We start from the raw sequence: 14,321 nt of genomic DNA, 5'->3' as shown, positions 1-14,321 counted from the left end.
GGTTGTGCCTGTTGCATAGTATTATCACTAATAGATTAAACGGTTACAATAAACATGTCATGCTACCGCATGTTAACCGATCTTTATTTTGAAAGCACCATTCGCTTATGGTGCTGGCGAACAATGACGTTAATAATAATACGTAAATCAGTTATAAACACGTTATAAACACGCATCGATGCAGATCAAGCTGCTGAGCAGTCATCGTTTCAGTGCTGCACGGGCGATAAAGTAAAGTGAGCAAGCAAAAAGTGCGACTCCGGTGGGACTCGAACCCACAACCTTTGAATTGCTATATCAATGCCTAGAAGTCCAATGCGCTATCCATTGCGCCACGGAGCCACCTGTTGCACATGGGAGCCACGTGACTATTTAAAGCAGCATACGGCCACTGTCTGTGGAAATCAGTTTCTCAAGACGCCCGCCATTGCCAATATCAAACACTGGGCGGCGCCGAAGGACCATGATGAGCAGCGCTAGTCCACCTCAGTGAGCCTAGTCTATGGCCTCTCCTCCAATATAGCAAATTAAAACTACTAAAATGATACAGTACCGTTATGTATCATTATCATTAAAGGTGGCTGAGAGAGAGAGAGTGTAGGACACAGGGGGGAGAGTCGTCGGTAAAGAGGTGTGTGTTTATCTAATTCCTTATATCTGACTGCTGTCTGCACAGTTTTTGCCGTAGTTCTTGCTGTGACGGCGCAGGTTCGAGTCCAACCCGGTGTGTGTGTCACTTTGTTGTAATCCACCCTCTGTACCTCCGACTACGAATAATGAAGGCAAATGCCTAAAAAATTAACTTTTTCTGCTTCTCCTTCTGGTGTCAAAGAAAAAAGAAAAAAAGAAAAGAAATCCCCATTCATGATTTGCCAAAAGTGTTATGTAGACCCCCTTTTGAAATCAGGGCAACATGAAGTCAAATATTATGCTTTATACAGTCTATGCTTAAAACATTAATGAAACTAGAATAACCAAAATTGACAAATAATTTATAATTAACAAAAGAAGAAATACTCTTTCCTTTAGGCGACAACCTGTGAAAATACCCCTGTAGTGTAATATAGCCATGCACTGGGGAAAAACAGTACGTGTAAGCACTTTGGTGTAAGCCTTTATGAGAGTCAGTAAAATATGCCCCCCGTGACTGTTATATAATGCATTCCTATATTATAGTTTTAGCGTAAAAGAAGGATTTTATTGTTGTAGTTGGTTGGATGGAGCTAATTTTTGTATGTTTTATAATGGCAATTAATGGTATCTTCAGATTGTTGTTTATTGTCGATTAATATGTTATAAAAAAAATTAAAATTTAATAGTAGTAGAAGTAGTAATGAAATTAATGAAACATAAAATAAAACATCAGCAAAACCAGTGTTTGTATGCATACAGCATCATCTGTAAAACTGAAATAGCTGCCCAAACCATGGATGTATTATGCCCAAACACCCGTACAAATTGGAAGTGTTTTACGCATGCGCACTGAGGCGGAGCCGGACAGGCACAAATCCATGGCGATTTAGCCTATTTAATTGTGTGCTCTGGAAATGAAACTATTGTTTTAGCCACGGAGACGGAGTTAGTTAGTTTTTTTTTTTTTTTTTCAGGTGCGTCCACATCCGGTCTAAGAGGCCAGAATCTGCATGCATGGGAAATGTAAACGGACGCCAACGCTCTTGACTCCTGCGTGTCTCTGATACATCCTGCCAGGAGCGGAAGTGTCTGGGATCCTGCTCAATCCATCGCTCCAAAACAGTCGTTTGTAAAGGGAGACGGGGCGAGCACCGTCTGTATCTGCTCCCCGACACCATCACCGCCTGCAGCCTGGGCACCGCCGACCGTACACCTATCGGCACGGGACATGCTCTACGAGGTTCGGGCTTTGTACCACGGCACACATCATGTATGCGTAATAATGTACTGACGAACGGGCTGTGGAGGACCGCAAAGGGAAATGTGGTGGCGAAAAAAATAATCCGAGTGTGGTCTTTGTATTTTCTTGTGGATTTTTGTTATAGGTCTGCGCAATCGACGTAAACGCCTGCCTGGACACAGGAGAGGATTAAGTTACCGCTGCTGCTGGCGGCGGATTATTTTATTGGCCTTCTCTTGTCACGCCCGAGTCTTTGGTGATCCTTTTTCCAATTAAGAGAGCTCGCTGAAAAGCAAGGTACGATGTCGAAAATTATAACCCCTTCCGCTTTATTGCAACGCATTAACATACTCCCTTTGTTGCCTTTTCCTTACTGGTAGTTGGTCAGAACCACATACCATTGTAGTCTACTGTGTGCGGACAACAATAAACTCCCTCAGTTAAATGCTGTAGTGTGCCTTTGTGGATCCAGTTAGGCAGGATGGGTAAAGATGTAACCATATAGAACTATAGGAGGGGGGGAAACTAATTAGAGACACACACCTATGCAAGTGTTTCTGCTTTGACAACTGTGCATCGTTAGGTGGATGGCATATAGAGTTACTGGATCCCCTGCCTCAGCAGCAGCAGCAGCAGCTCTGGCCGCCCAACCCCCTTCCCTGTCAGTGCCACAGCATGTTTTGGTTTCAGGCGGATCATGCCCTTTTGTCCACTGAAGCCTGACTGTACTTTTCAGGGCAGACTCCCAGTATGAAAGAATTTGCCTGTTGTTTTGACAGCTCCCTTCTCTGTCTCTCTCTGGCAGTCCAGAGACGTCAGGGGCTTTCAGAATAAACTTTTAGAAAAGCTCGGAAAGCCCGTGGTTTGATTTGGACGCCGGTGCAGAAACAAGTTCATATGTTATACTTGGGGTTGGGAAAGCCTTTAAATTAGAAGTGGAACAAGACCATTTCTAGTTACACATATTCACAAGTATGCGAGAAATAGCTATTGTAATGTTTATCATAGTTATTTATACTTTCAAATTACAATTGCAAGATTTTACTGAAGTGCACTCAACACAAATATCATCTTACTAAACAAGATTTTGTGTTAATTTAAAGTAAAACTAGTCAAAAGGACAATTAAAAACACACTTCCATTACTTAATATAAGTGGTGCTTGGAATTAAAATTGCCTTGTGACAGAAATGTGTTATGATGTTGATTAACTATTTGAATGATGTAACAGTAGAAGATAGTGTGAAATTACTTATTGTTTCACACCACAGTTGCTTGTTTGACTGGATAATACATTTTTTTCCATCCATCCAGACTCTGTTTAACTACGTCAAAGTATAATGTGTGAATAATTTCACATGAATTTATCCTCTTCACTTGTGACACTTGTGTTTGTCTTCCCCATAGATATGTCTTTCCGGCGAGGCGTGGTGCGGCAGAGCAAATTCCGCCACGTTTTTGCTCAGGCGTGGAAAGCCGAACACTGCATCGACGACGTCAGAGTGTCCCGCGTTACCTGGGACAGTCCCCTGTGTGCGGTCAGCCCCAAATTCATCGCCGTCATCATCGAAGCAGGAGGAGGAGGAGCCTTCCTCGTGGTTCCGATCAGCAAGGTTCGACCGGCGCTGCTGCGTTACATCAGATAAACGCTGAATCAATATTCCTAAAGGCCTCGCTCTTGTTTCCCATCTTCCATTCTGCAACTAAAAGCATTTTGTCCTTCCACATACAGCTAATGCATGTGCAGCGCTTTCACAGGCGGATATCAGATAAGCGTTGCTAGTTTTGTAATCTTAACACTTCTCCAGCATGCTGTCACAGTTGCATCATTTCTTTCTTCTCACAGAGTGGCAGGATCGATCAGTCCTGTCCGACGGTGTGTGGCCATGCGGCGCCGGTGCTGGACATCCAGTGGTCCCCTCATGATGACAGTATCATAGCAAGTGCCTCGGAGGACTGCACAGTAAAGGTAGCCTGACGACCTCGAGGCTTGTCATTGTGATGCCGGTCGGTGTCACAATCTATGTATGTATGTATGTATGTATGGGCAGGTTACTATGGCTGCAGCCGTGCTAAATTTAAAGAAGCCGTCTTGTGGTACAAACTATTCCTCAGTTCCTTTCACATACAGTAAATTTAGAGAACCGTGATAGAATAGTTATTCAAGAGTAGATAGTAAGCGGCAGTCTGAAACTAATTGCCTTATCTGAGAATCAAGATGAGGCAAAATGGTAAAAAAGCATGGCTGCCTCTTATTATTATCACTTGCTTAAAATTTGTGTGTCGTCCCCTGTTTTGTGTTTGTAGGTGTGGCAGATCCCAGACGGGGGCCTGACAAGTCCGATGACCGAGGCTATTGTGACCCTTGAGGGCCACAGTAAAAGAGTGGGAATCCTGGCTTGGCACCCAAGTGCCTTCAACATCCTCCTAAGTGCAGGTAGTGTCATTTGACCCATTCAGGTACCCCATACAGGTTGCAAAAAAAAACAACAACTTGGAGCGTGTGTGACTGCTTAACTATGCCTTACTGCTTCTTTACATGTTCACAGTCCAGAGCTTGGTTTAAATATTAAACTGTACGACTGTCGTTTTACATGCATTTACATAAAAACGACCTAAAAGGGCAATGCGCTGGCTAGCAGACTAAGTAAAAGGAGCATGCATCGCTCTGGGCTTTTATATTACACATAAAAGTCAGCGTCACCACATAACAAACTTTTAGAAAAGTGATAGTGACACACAGCTATCAGTGAGAGTTGAAGAGCAGCTATAACCTTACTGTGTTGGTGTTCAGTGGCCAGCTAGTTCAGCTACTACTGCATTATACAAGCCAGCAACAGGATATCCCTCCGCAGCAATTAATAGCATGCAGCGCTAGTTCAAAGGGGAATGTGATGAACCTGAAAAATAATTACACTTTGCTGAGGAGGATGGATTTTGTTTCATTTGACAATGTGTATCCCAGGACATTAGCATGCAAACTAAGGCAGCCTTTTATGTACATATTTATCTTAACCCTATGTGACGTTGTGAGCTGCTGTTATTGCATGCTCATGAGACTGCAGCGCATATTTTTACAACACACCTACCTTGGTTCTGTTGTTCAACTCGTCACCGAGACATTTTGTTGCAATATAATGATGTTTTTAAATTTCATAAAGCCATAAGGTAAATCAAATTATCAGTTGTTGTGTCATGAACAGAAAGAAATAATATTAAAGTTCCTTAAAGGGATAGTAGCATTTTTTTAAAGTGGGGTTGTATGATCTACAAATAGCCCCTAAGTACTTTAATTGCAGTAAAAGACTCTCTGCACTCCTCCCATTAGCAACACCAGCCCATGCCCAGAGATTTACAACATATAGTGTTGTGAACAGACCCAAAGAAACAGCCCATTTCCGTGGCCTAAAAGAGGTTTTACCTGAAAAAAAAATACACTGTTCCATCGTTCGCTATAATATCATTTTTTCCAGCCCCTTCAAAGTGCAGGAAAAACGTAGTTTTTATTTGGACCTAACCAACTGCTGATCGGTGGGCGCAAACCCTGGGCGGAGAGGGATACGTGAGTTGGTTAGGTCCAAATAAAAACTGCGTTTTTGCTGCACTTTGAAGGGCTGGAAAAAATTATATTATAGCGAACAATGGAACTGTGTATTTTTTTTCAGGTAAAACCTCTTTTAGGCCGTGAAAATAGGCCGTTTCTTTGGGTCTGTTCACAACACTGTATGTTGTAAATCTCTGGGCAGGGCTATGGGCTGGCGTTGCTAATGGGAGGAGTGCAGAGAGTCTTCGACTGCAATTAAAGTTCTTAGGGGCTATTTGTAGATCATACAACCCCACTTTTAAAAAAATGCTACTATCCCTTTAACCTTCAAAAATGAGCTACTCTTCATCAGGGCTGTGTGGGTTCCTGAATCCTGATTGGAACTTGAAACTTTTCTAGAAAATATGTCTTCAGGAATTTAACACAACTGACAGCCTAAGCCTGCAGACACCTGAAGGTAACAGCGTTAGCATGGCAGATCGAACATGTGAAAAATCAAAGAACAATTACTGGCAAGTGGAGTCTGCAGATGCCATCAGCTGCTGAACCAATTGCCTTGCCCACTATTTGCACACACCTGTCACATGGGAAGTCCATTTCTCCACACACAGAGAGACTTACAAGCAAGTGCTGGAAAGTCCAATGAAAACACCAACATGAAGTTCAATCCTGGACATTTTAAGTCTCATAAGAAGAACCAGCCTCACTACCTTCTCTCCTGTTTCAGGCTGTGATAACGTCATTTGCGTGTGGAACGTGGGCACCGGGGAGCTTGTGTACCAGCTGAACGACGCCCATCCAGACCTGATCTACAGTGTGGCCTGGAACAGGGATGGCAGCGCTATCTGCACCGTCTGCAAAGACAAGGCCCTGCGCGTCATCGACCCACGGAGGGGCACCGTCCTCAAGGTGATTCAAATTTTTTCCGCCACACATGCAGATGCTTACAGGTGAGATCATAGAACTGTACGTACTTGAATCAAAGTGATTGAGTGCTGTTTTCATTGTTCTTGCAGGTGAAAGAGAAGGTCCATGACGGTACCAGGCCTATGAGAGCCGTGTTCCTCACAGATGGGAAGATCCTGACCACAGGCTTCAGCCGTATGAGCGAGAGACAGCTTGCATTGTGGGATATGGTAGGTCTCTTCATGTTACAAGTAGTGTTGCACCGATACCGATACTAGTATCGGTAGGGGGGCCGATACCGCACTAAAATGCTGGCATCGGTATCGACGAGTAAAACAAATGACGCACCGATGCCATTTACTGATATGAACGCTGCGCCTTGTGTCTTCTCTCGCCCGACACTCACTGCTGTGTGATCACACGTGTTCAGTGCATGCCAAGCCAAGTAAGGATGTAAACAATTCAATTAATTGCAGTTAATCCTTTTCAAGGAGTTTTTTGTGAAATGTAAACAAGCAAAGCGACATAAAGTAGCGGGATCTCTATTTAAATGTGTGCGCACCGCACTGAGCAGCGCACTGAGCACACACAGGGGAGAGAGGAGGTGAGAAGAGACAACAACACTGTTACCTGCTGTATACTGGCCTCAGCCTGTACCATCGCTAAAACACAGAGACCAGTGTGTAACGAGTCAAAAAGCCGCCGTCACTGAGCTGCCAAACCGACGCGGGTCCGGTGTGTTTATCAAAGCTTGTTCGCCGTGCTCAGACACCGCGTCGATTTGAGCTGCGTTCAGGCTGCAGTGACGGCGGCTTTTTCACTCGTTACACACTGGTCTGTGGCCAGTAGCCTATACAGCAGGTAACAGTGTTGTCTCTTTTCACCTCCTCTCTCCGTGTGCGTTGCGCACACATGTAAATAGAGACCCCGCTACGTTATGTCGGCGCGGTCGCTACCGGAGCTTAATTAAAAAAATTTTAAAAAGCGCTCGTTGCGGTGCAGCTGAGAGCAGCGGAGTTTCCTCTGCTGCAGCTGATCAGCTGACATGTGGTCAAGACGAAGCTACAGAGTAGACCTGTCACTGTCACAGGTGTCTCTCATCTCATCTCATTATTATAGGACTTCAACCTCAGAGCTCTGTCTTCAGACCTGTCCCTGAACATCACACATGGACAGCATGGAGTTGCCTGTGTGATTGGTTACTGAGTTTATTAATGTTTACATCAGGCTGCGTTCAACCAATCAGTTTATGCTACTGTTATTTATGTATATACAGTAATCATCATAGTGTAGTAGAAGGAAAGACCATTTCATGTATCAAATCTATTGTGTTGGTCAAGTCAGAGGAAAAATGTTTGGGGTGTGTTTACTGTTCCTAAATGTAAAAATGGGGTTACATTGGAATCTCAACATTATTTAAAGGTTAAATAACGTGGTACTTAAACATTTTTACCAGGTAGGCAATAAAAAAGTTCTACTGGATTATAGTATTAGAAGAAAAAAAGCTCTTATATATATTTTTTTCCAAACTGTGTGGTATCGGAACGGTATCGGTATCGGCCGATACTGCACAGCCGGGAATCGGAATCGGTATCGGGGGCCAAAAAATGGTATCGGTGCAACACTAGTTACAAGTTTGCATAGGAATTACATTCACATTGGAAAATGCTGCCACCATTTCCAAGGTATTAGTGGCAATATGCACTTAATCTAGCAAGGCTCAAAGTAAAGGTGTGATTGGATGCTGGATAGATGTTTATTAAAGGGATAGTTCACCCAAAATTCAAATTTCACTCATTTTCTACTCACCCTCATGTCGACTAAGGGCTGGGAGAAGTTTCAGAGTCCTCCGTGCCTTCTCTGAGTTACAGCAGGGCTCCGTGCAGCACTGCATGTCCATATGACGGTTGCGAACGGAGCTCACTTTTCTTCGTCCAAAAAGACACACCAAAAAACATCCAAATACCTCCATAGTGCTCGTCTGTAATGTCCCTCTTGTATTGAAGCCCCAACATGAGAAATTGTTCCGAAAAAAATGACACAGGCAGAGCCGTGAACTGAGACACTGGGAGCTTCCGCTACAAACAAGCTTAAAATATAGACTTATTTAATTTTTTTCGGAACAATTTCTCATGTTGGGGCTTCGATACAAGAGGGACATTACAGACGAGCTGTTTGGAGGTATTTGGATGTTTTTTGGTGTGTCTTTTTGGACGAAGAAAAGTGAGCTCCGTTTGCTACCGTCATATGGCAGTGCAGTGCTGCACGGAGCCCCGCTGCAACTCAGAGAAGGCACGGAGGACTCTGAAACTTCTCCCAGCCCTTAGTCGACATGAGGGTGAGTAAATAATGAATGAAATTTCAATTTTGAGTGAACTATCCCTTTAATCTAGCAAGGCTCAAAGTAAAGGTGTGATTGGATGCTGGCTGGATGGTTGTTAAATGTTTTGTTTTTTTGTAATTACAGAAAGATCTCTCAGAGCCAATGGCTGTACAAGAAATGGATACAAGTAATGGAGTTCTCCTACCCTTTTATGACCCTGACACCAACATGGTCTACCTGTGCGGAAAGGTATGAGTCCAGATTTGCATGACAAATGATGCCGTCATGATATTTTGTTTAATTTTCCATTCACCTTTTGGTTTCTGTTTGGGTTTTCAGGGCGACTGCACCATCCGGTATTTTGAAGTGACAGATGAATCCCCATATGTTCACTTCCTCAGCCTGTACAGTAGCAAGGAGCCGCAGAGAGGAGCAGGCTTTCTTAGTAAAAGAGGAGTGGACGTCAACAAGTGTGAAATTGCCAGGCAAGTACGGTATCTTGGATCAGGAGAGGCTGGTTCTATTCTAATCAACAAATTCAAAGAAAAGACTTAAACCACCACTGCTGCCAAATCCTGTCAAGCCCTTTGTCATACTATATCCTTGAACAAGGTCACTGTAGTTTACTTGTAATCAGTCCAACATACACCAACTTCTACTGCTATAAGAATCAAATGTGTACACATCCATCTCTGAAAACAGTCCCCAACAAAATACACTTACACTTTTGTCTGAATAACCATGGCCATGGTTTCACTCCATTGGCTGGGAACCACAGAAAGTCTTGAGAGAGAGCACATTGTACAACACATTGTAGTTTTAGTTCCTCAAAGTAAGATTAATATAGAAAGACATCAGACTTTTAATAGAAGGTCTGTTTTCCTTCTCTTTCGTAGGTTCTACAAACTGCACGAAAGGAAAGTGGAACCCATCTCGATGACTGTACCAAGGAAGGTAAGACCCTGTTTGTAGTTTAGCTGTAACTACACAGCTAAAGTTGTAAGTTAGCGCTCTGCTTACCACATCACCAACTCTTTTCTTTTCCTTGATCATGTCTTTGCTTTTTTATTTTCTCAACTTGTGTAAGCATCCAATCTGCCCTGAGGATATTGTGCTGTTCAAAGGGTGTAATATAAATATTGTCTTGTAAATGAAATAATGGGAGAAGCTTTTCTGAGGTAACAATCGCTACCACCTACTCCCTGCAAAACATTTTGCTGGAGAGAACACTTACAAATGACCCCTTTTTTAAAAAGACTTTATTTTCTTGTAAAGCAAATTCTGCCGACTTGTTGTGCAGTCCCTAATAAATGAAATGAAATTTAAAGGAGAATTTCGGTCATTTTCTAAGTAATGCTCTACAGCTCTAGGTCCCCGAGTGCGACCATAAAAAAAAAAATCAGAGAAAAATATGTGCAGACTGGACCTATAGCTCTCCTCTTGCTAGCTGCGCTACACTGCAGTTAAACAGTGAAGTAATGGGGGCAGTTTTTCTAACCGCAACTTTGGCCTCTGTATAATGTCCAAAATATCACTACAAATGCTTTTCAACATCCACCAGTTCCTTACCATACAACACTGAGTGTGCATAACTCTGTTAATATGAGAGAGCATAGTTAACTGTGTGGTTTTATCACATACCTCTGTTTGCTCTAGCTTCCTGGGTAGACCTTACTAGTCGATTGTCGAGCTTAGGACTGTTTCCATATCAAAGACAAAAATGCGAGGAAAACATGGATTTAGGAGGGAAAAAAAATATTTTGGATGGGGAAACAAGCATCAATATGAATATAACTGCTTTTTTCCCGTCCAAAGTCATTTTTTGTTTTTGTCTTTGTTGATATGGAAACAGTCCCGAGCTCGACAGTCAACTTGCATGGTCTATCCAGGAAGCTAGCGTAAACAGAGGTAGCCTATGTGATAAAAACACACGTTAACACTACTCATATTAATGGAGTTATGCACACTCAGTGTGTTAAGCAACTGGTGGATGTTGCAAAGCGTTAGTGATATATTGAGCATTATATAGAGGCCAAAGTCACGGTTAGAAGTAGAGATGTCCCGATCACATTTTTTTGCCCCCGAGTCCGAGTCCGAGTCATTTGATTTTGAGTATCTGCCGATACCGAGTCCCGATCCGATACTTTGGCAATGCAGTAAAGTTTTTAATGTAGATCAACTGTATCATCCCACTATTTTTCTGTTCTTTGTGCTCTACTAGGGATGTAACAATATCACAATCTCACAATAATACTCTACCTCAATAACAAGCCCATGACATTTATTGCAGTATTGTAAACTCTCAATGTATATTAGCACAGTAGCTCCACAGTATAATATTAATGCCGTTATCCATAAGTCAACAACAAGAACATTTGGTCAAAAATAAAATAGCTTATCATGTCTTTCTCAATCACCAGCCTCTCTCCCCTGATCCCACCCTCTCCTGCCTGTCTGCCCCCCCCCCTCCCTCACTCACTCCGCTCCTTCTCCCTCCCTCCCTCCCTCCCTCCCTCACCCAGCTCACCTTGTTCCTTCTCCCTCTCTAACTTTAAATAAATACCTGGTTCTGTATCTGCCATCACGCAACACAACGGTAGTTTTTTATTCAACAGTATGAGAAGTTTAAGAATGTCCGCGACATCTGCGCGGTCGGTCCGTGTGTCGGTCTCACGTGCGTTACGTCGGACTCGCTCTCAGTAGAAGCTGCAGTGACTGTTGTTGCTGCAGGTGTGTGTAGCGCTCAAACATCAACAACAAGCTGCTTGGAAGTCAGCAGTGAAACAACGCAGCCACACACACACAAACAAACAGTGAGCTGACACGGTGACACGATCGTCTCTCACACTCTCGCAAGCGCCGTCATTTCATATCGTTACTTGTCCGCGACGACGCAGCCACACACACACACCGTGGAGCTGTGCGCCACAGACCATGCACAAAACACAAGCACGCTGCACCGAATGCGCGTCGCTTTGGGTAATGAGCGCACATGACGAACGTCTACAGTAAAAGTAATGTGTTTGAGAGTGCAAAAGATGATACATCTGAACGCCCCCCATGCGGCCCGTCTTCGCTTTAGACAGATAGGAAAACCCTGACATGTAGATATGTAATATATCCGATTCCTGATCGGGATGTAACGTCCGATTCCGATCGAGTCTGAAACCACGTGATCGACCCCGATTTCCGATCACGTGATCGGATCGGGACATCCCTAGTTAGAAGAGCTGCCCCCATTACTTCGCTCAACTGCAGGAGGAGAGCTATAGGTCCGGTCTGCACATATTTTTCTCCGATTCTTTCCTATGGTCACACTTGGGGACCTAGAGCTGTAGAGCATTACTTAGAAAAGGACCGGAATTCTCCTTTAAGTGACTACTATTCAAATACTATTACACAGGAAAATTCGTCAGGAATTCAACAATAAAAACTATATATGCCTCCCTAGTCAGATCTGTTCCAAGGAGACCTCTACCCGGACACAGCCAGCTTGGAGCCGGCTCTCCTGGCTGATGAATGGATCGCTGGGCAGGACGCGCCACCACTGTCGGTCTCCCTGAGCGGTGGCTACTCGGCACCTCCGTCTAAGCACAGAGACACCCTCAGGAGCAAGCCCAAGCTCGTCTCCCAGGACTCTGGGAGTGGGGCCGCCCCGCCTGCAGCTGGAAATGTGTCGGCTCCGACATCTACACCTACCTCCGCCACCAAGGAGGTAGAAGAAGAGCCGCGAGTAGCCACAAGAGAGACAGACGGAAATGCCGAGAGGCCGAAGAAAGAGGTGAGTTGATAGAATAAGAGATGTTAACCTCAACATTTTTCCAGATTTTCAAGTAATTTAATGATTTTTTTTTACCATGTCTACTTCCTACTTTCAGGATGAACTGTTGAACGAGCTGTTAGCAGAGATGAAGGCTTTGCGCGCCGTCGTTCTCGCTCAGAACCAGAGAATCGAGTTGCTGGAGAGGCAGCTGGCTCGGATTGAAGACGGCGACGTATGAGGAGACAAGAGGTTCACTACATTCAGAGGGCATTCCTGCTAAATCCATAGACCATAGCCTTACTAGAATCAACAAGTATCTTAAGCTGTGTGAGTGGGAGAATGTAGTGTAGGGTGGTAACTAACTGTGAATCACAGTGGGGTTACAACCAGATCAACTATTGCGACGAAATATAAGACCACAATTTGTTTCTGCCATTGTTTTCCAGATTGTGGTCGAGAACAGGGGGGGCGTCATCTGCATAATAGTGAAATTTAACAGTGAAGTAATGTTTGGTTTTTCTTATGAAGGAATATTGTAGCAGCTAATTGGTGGTGCTTATAGTGCAGATTGGAGCTTTGCAAAAACCATGTGTTAATTTTCGAAGGACTTTGAAGGAGTTACAGTGGCCCCGTTGCCTCATATTAATGCACAAAGTAGGAGCAAATAGCACTATATCAAAGCTATCGAAGGTTGACATTCTATAGCAAAGCAATGAAGTACCACTAATATGAGTTTTCTCTCACAAATGTAAGCATTAGGGCTATTTAATCAGGTAGTTAAAGCTGCTAAACTGTGACGTCATTTCAGACCCCTAGTTGTTAACTCATCATGTGACTTGTGCTTTCTTTTACTACTTCATTATAGGACGCCGTGTATAAGGTTAATGGTAGGAAAAATCTTCTGGTACACAAATCATGAGCTTGACAGAGGGGATCGTGTGAATGATGGCTAATGAGAGTGTAGCAAAAATATTTATGTGTATTGTAATTCTGTGTAGTCTTAGCAGTCAATGAAAAGGTAAGACTTGTGATATGGTACCTCATGTTGTCAGGTTTTTCTGTAACATCGTGAGGCGAGATATTCGTGGACATTATCATTAAGACATAAATACGTAAAAAAAAATATGTTCCTCTTTAATTTCTCTGGCCCTGTGGCTGTATTTTGGCGTGCCCCTGAAGAGGAGTAGACTTAACACCTTTGTGAAGTGGCTGGGTCAGCCAAATACAACACATAACAAGTAAAACCCTAACACTTGTTATGGCGCAGTCACAACAAAGAAAGAAAGAAAGAGGAAGTTACAGTGAAACATTTTATACGGTTCGCAAATGCATTTGTATTGGTGTAAAAAGATGGAAAGCTCTTTTTGATTTTTTTCCCTTTTTTTTTTTACTGTTAGTTTTGTGTGTTTTTTTCCACTATACTTACAGGCCATTTTACCCAATCGGTCAGTCATAGTGCAACAATGGTACATTCCACATCAAGCTAATCCCTTTATTACTTTAATTGTACTTTATATTTCTTTACACACTGACCTCTTAACACTAAATGTAAAAGCAGTAGCAATTTAATTGAGACTACATTGTGAAAGCTCAATAAACATTCATTCCTCCTTTGTATGAATTGAATGGGGGTTTTATTTACACCAAGAAATGTTCTGTTTTATCACATATGAGGTATTGGTGGTCATTTCTAGGTCAGGTTATACTGTATATTGTATGTGTTTACCCCATACAGGATACAAAAACCAAGCTGCCTTAGTTGATACAATATGCAGCAGAGAGTTTGCCCATATTTTCCTTTGTGATACAGTTCCTGAAGTTGTTGCATATCAATTAGATGTGAGTGAGTCGTGTGACCACACTGAGCAACCAAGTAAGAATGACACATAAGAGAACTGCAGAGTTTATTTTGC

The 14,321-nt window shown here is 43.1% G+C and overlaps 1 protein-coding gene and 1 non-coding gene across 3 annotated transcripts; one reads left to right on the top strand and one right to left on the bottom strand.

The window, feature by feature from the left end:
- Positions 1 to 254: 254 nt before the first annotated feature.
- Positions 255 to 342, bottom strand: trnar-ucu (transfer RNA arginine (anticodon UCU)). Its single transcript is given in 2 exon segments — positions 255 to 290; positions 306 to 342. It is a non-coding gene; the product is annotated as a tRNA-Arg (tRNA).
- A 1,412-nt stretch (positions 343 to 1,754) lies between these two features.
- Positions 1,755 to 14,029, top strand: coro1b (coronin, actin binding protein, 1B). 2 transcript variants are annotated; one of them, XM_085759750.1, is made up of 12 exons: positions 1,755 to 1,873; positions 2,019 to 2,170; positions 3,280 to 3,485; positions 3,719 to 3,841; positions 4,180 to 4,309; positions 6,144 to 6,325; positions 6,433 to 6,552; positions 8,790 to 8,894; positions 8,985 to 9,130; positions 9,542 to 9,599; positions 12,097 to 12,426; positions 12,524 to 14,029. In XM_085759750.1, the coding sequence occupies exons 3-12, from the start codon at positions 3,282 to 3,284 to the stop codon at positions 12,644 to 12,646; spliced, it is 1,521 nt and encodes a 506-aa protein (XP_085615876.1). In that variant the 5' UTR covers positions 1,755 to 1,873; positions 2,019 to 2,170; positions 3,280 to 3,281; the 3' UTR covers positions 12,647 to 14,029. The 2 variants fall into 2 exon arrangements, with proteins under 2 accessions (XP_085615876.1, XP_085615877.1); XM_085759751.1 differs by lacking the exon at positions 1,755 to 1,873 and having other exon boundaries at positions 2,038 to 2,177.
- The last annotated feature ends 292 nt before the right edge of the window (positions 14,030 to 14,321 follow it).

Source organism: Trachurus japonicus, chromosome 18, assembly GCF_045865225.1.
Source record: "Trachurus japonicus isolate A0001 chromosome 18, Traja_1.0".
NCBI lineage: Eukaryota > Metazoa > Chordata > Actinopteri > Carangiformes > Carangidae > Trachurus > Trachurus japonicus.
The sequence above is the reverse complement of the archived record's forward strand: the minus strand, read 5'-3'. Positions and strand labels throughout refer to the sequence as shown.

What these genes read in the sequence shown, in the direction of transcription:
- coro1b (XM_085759750.1), top strand. Translation starts at nt 3,282, where the DNA reads ATGTCTTTCCGGCGAGGCGTGGTGCGGCAGAGCAAATTCCGCCACGTT. An exon ending in GGAGGGGCACCGTCCTCAAG is followed by an intron (nt 6,326 to 6,432) that starts GTGATTCAAATT and finishes TTGTTCTTGCAG; the next exon opens with GTGAAAGAGAAGGTCCATGA. An exon ending in AGCTTGCATTGTGGGATATG is followed by an intron (nt 6,553 to 8,789) that starts GTAGGTCTCTTC and finishes TTGTAATTACAG; the next exon opens with AAAGATCTCTCAGAGCCAAT.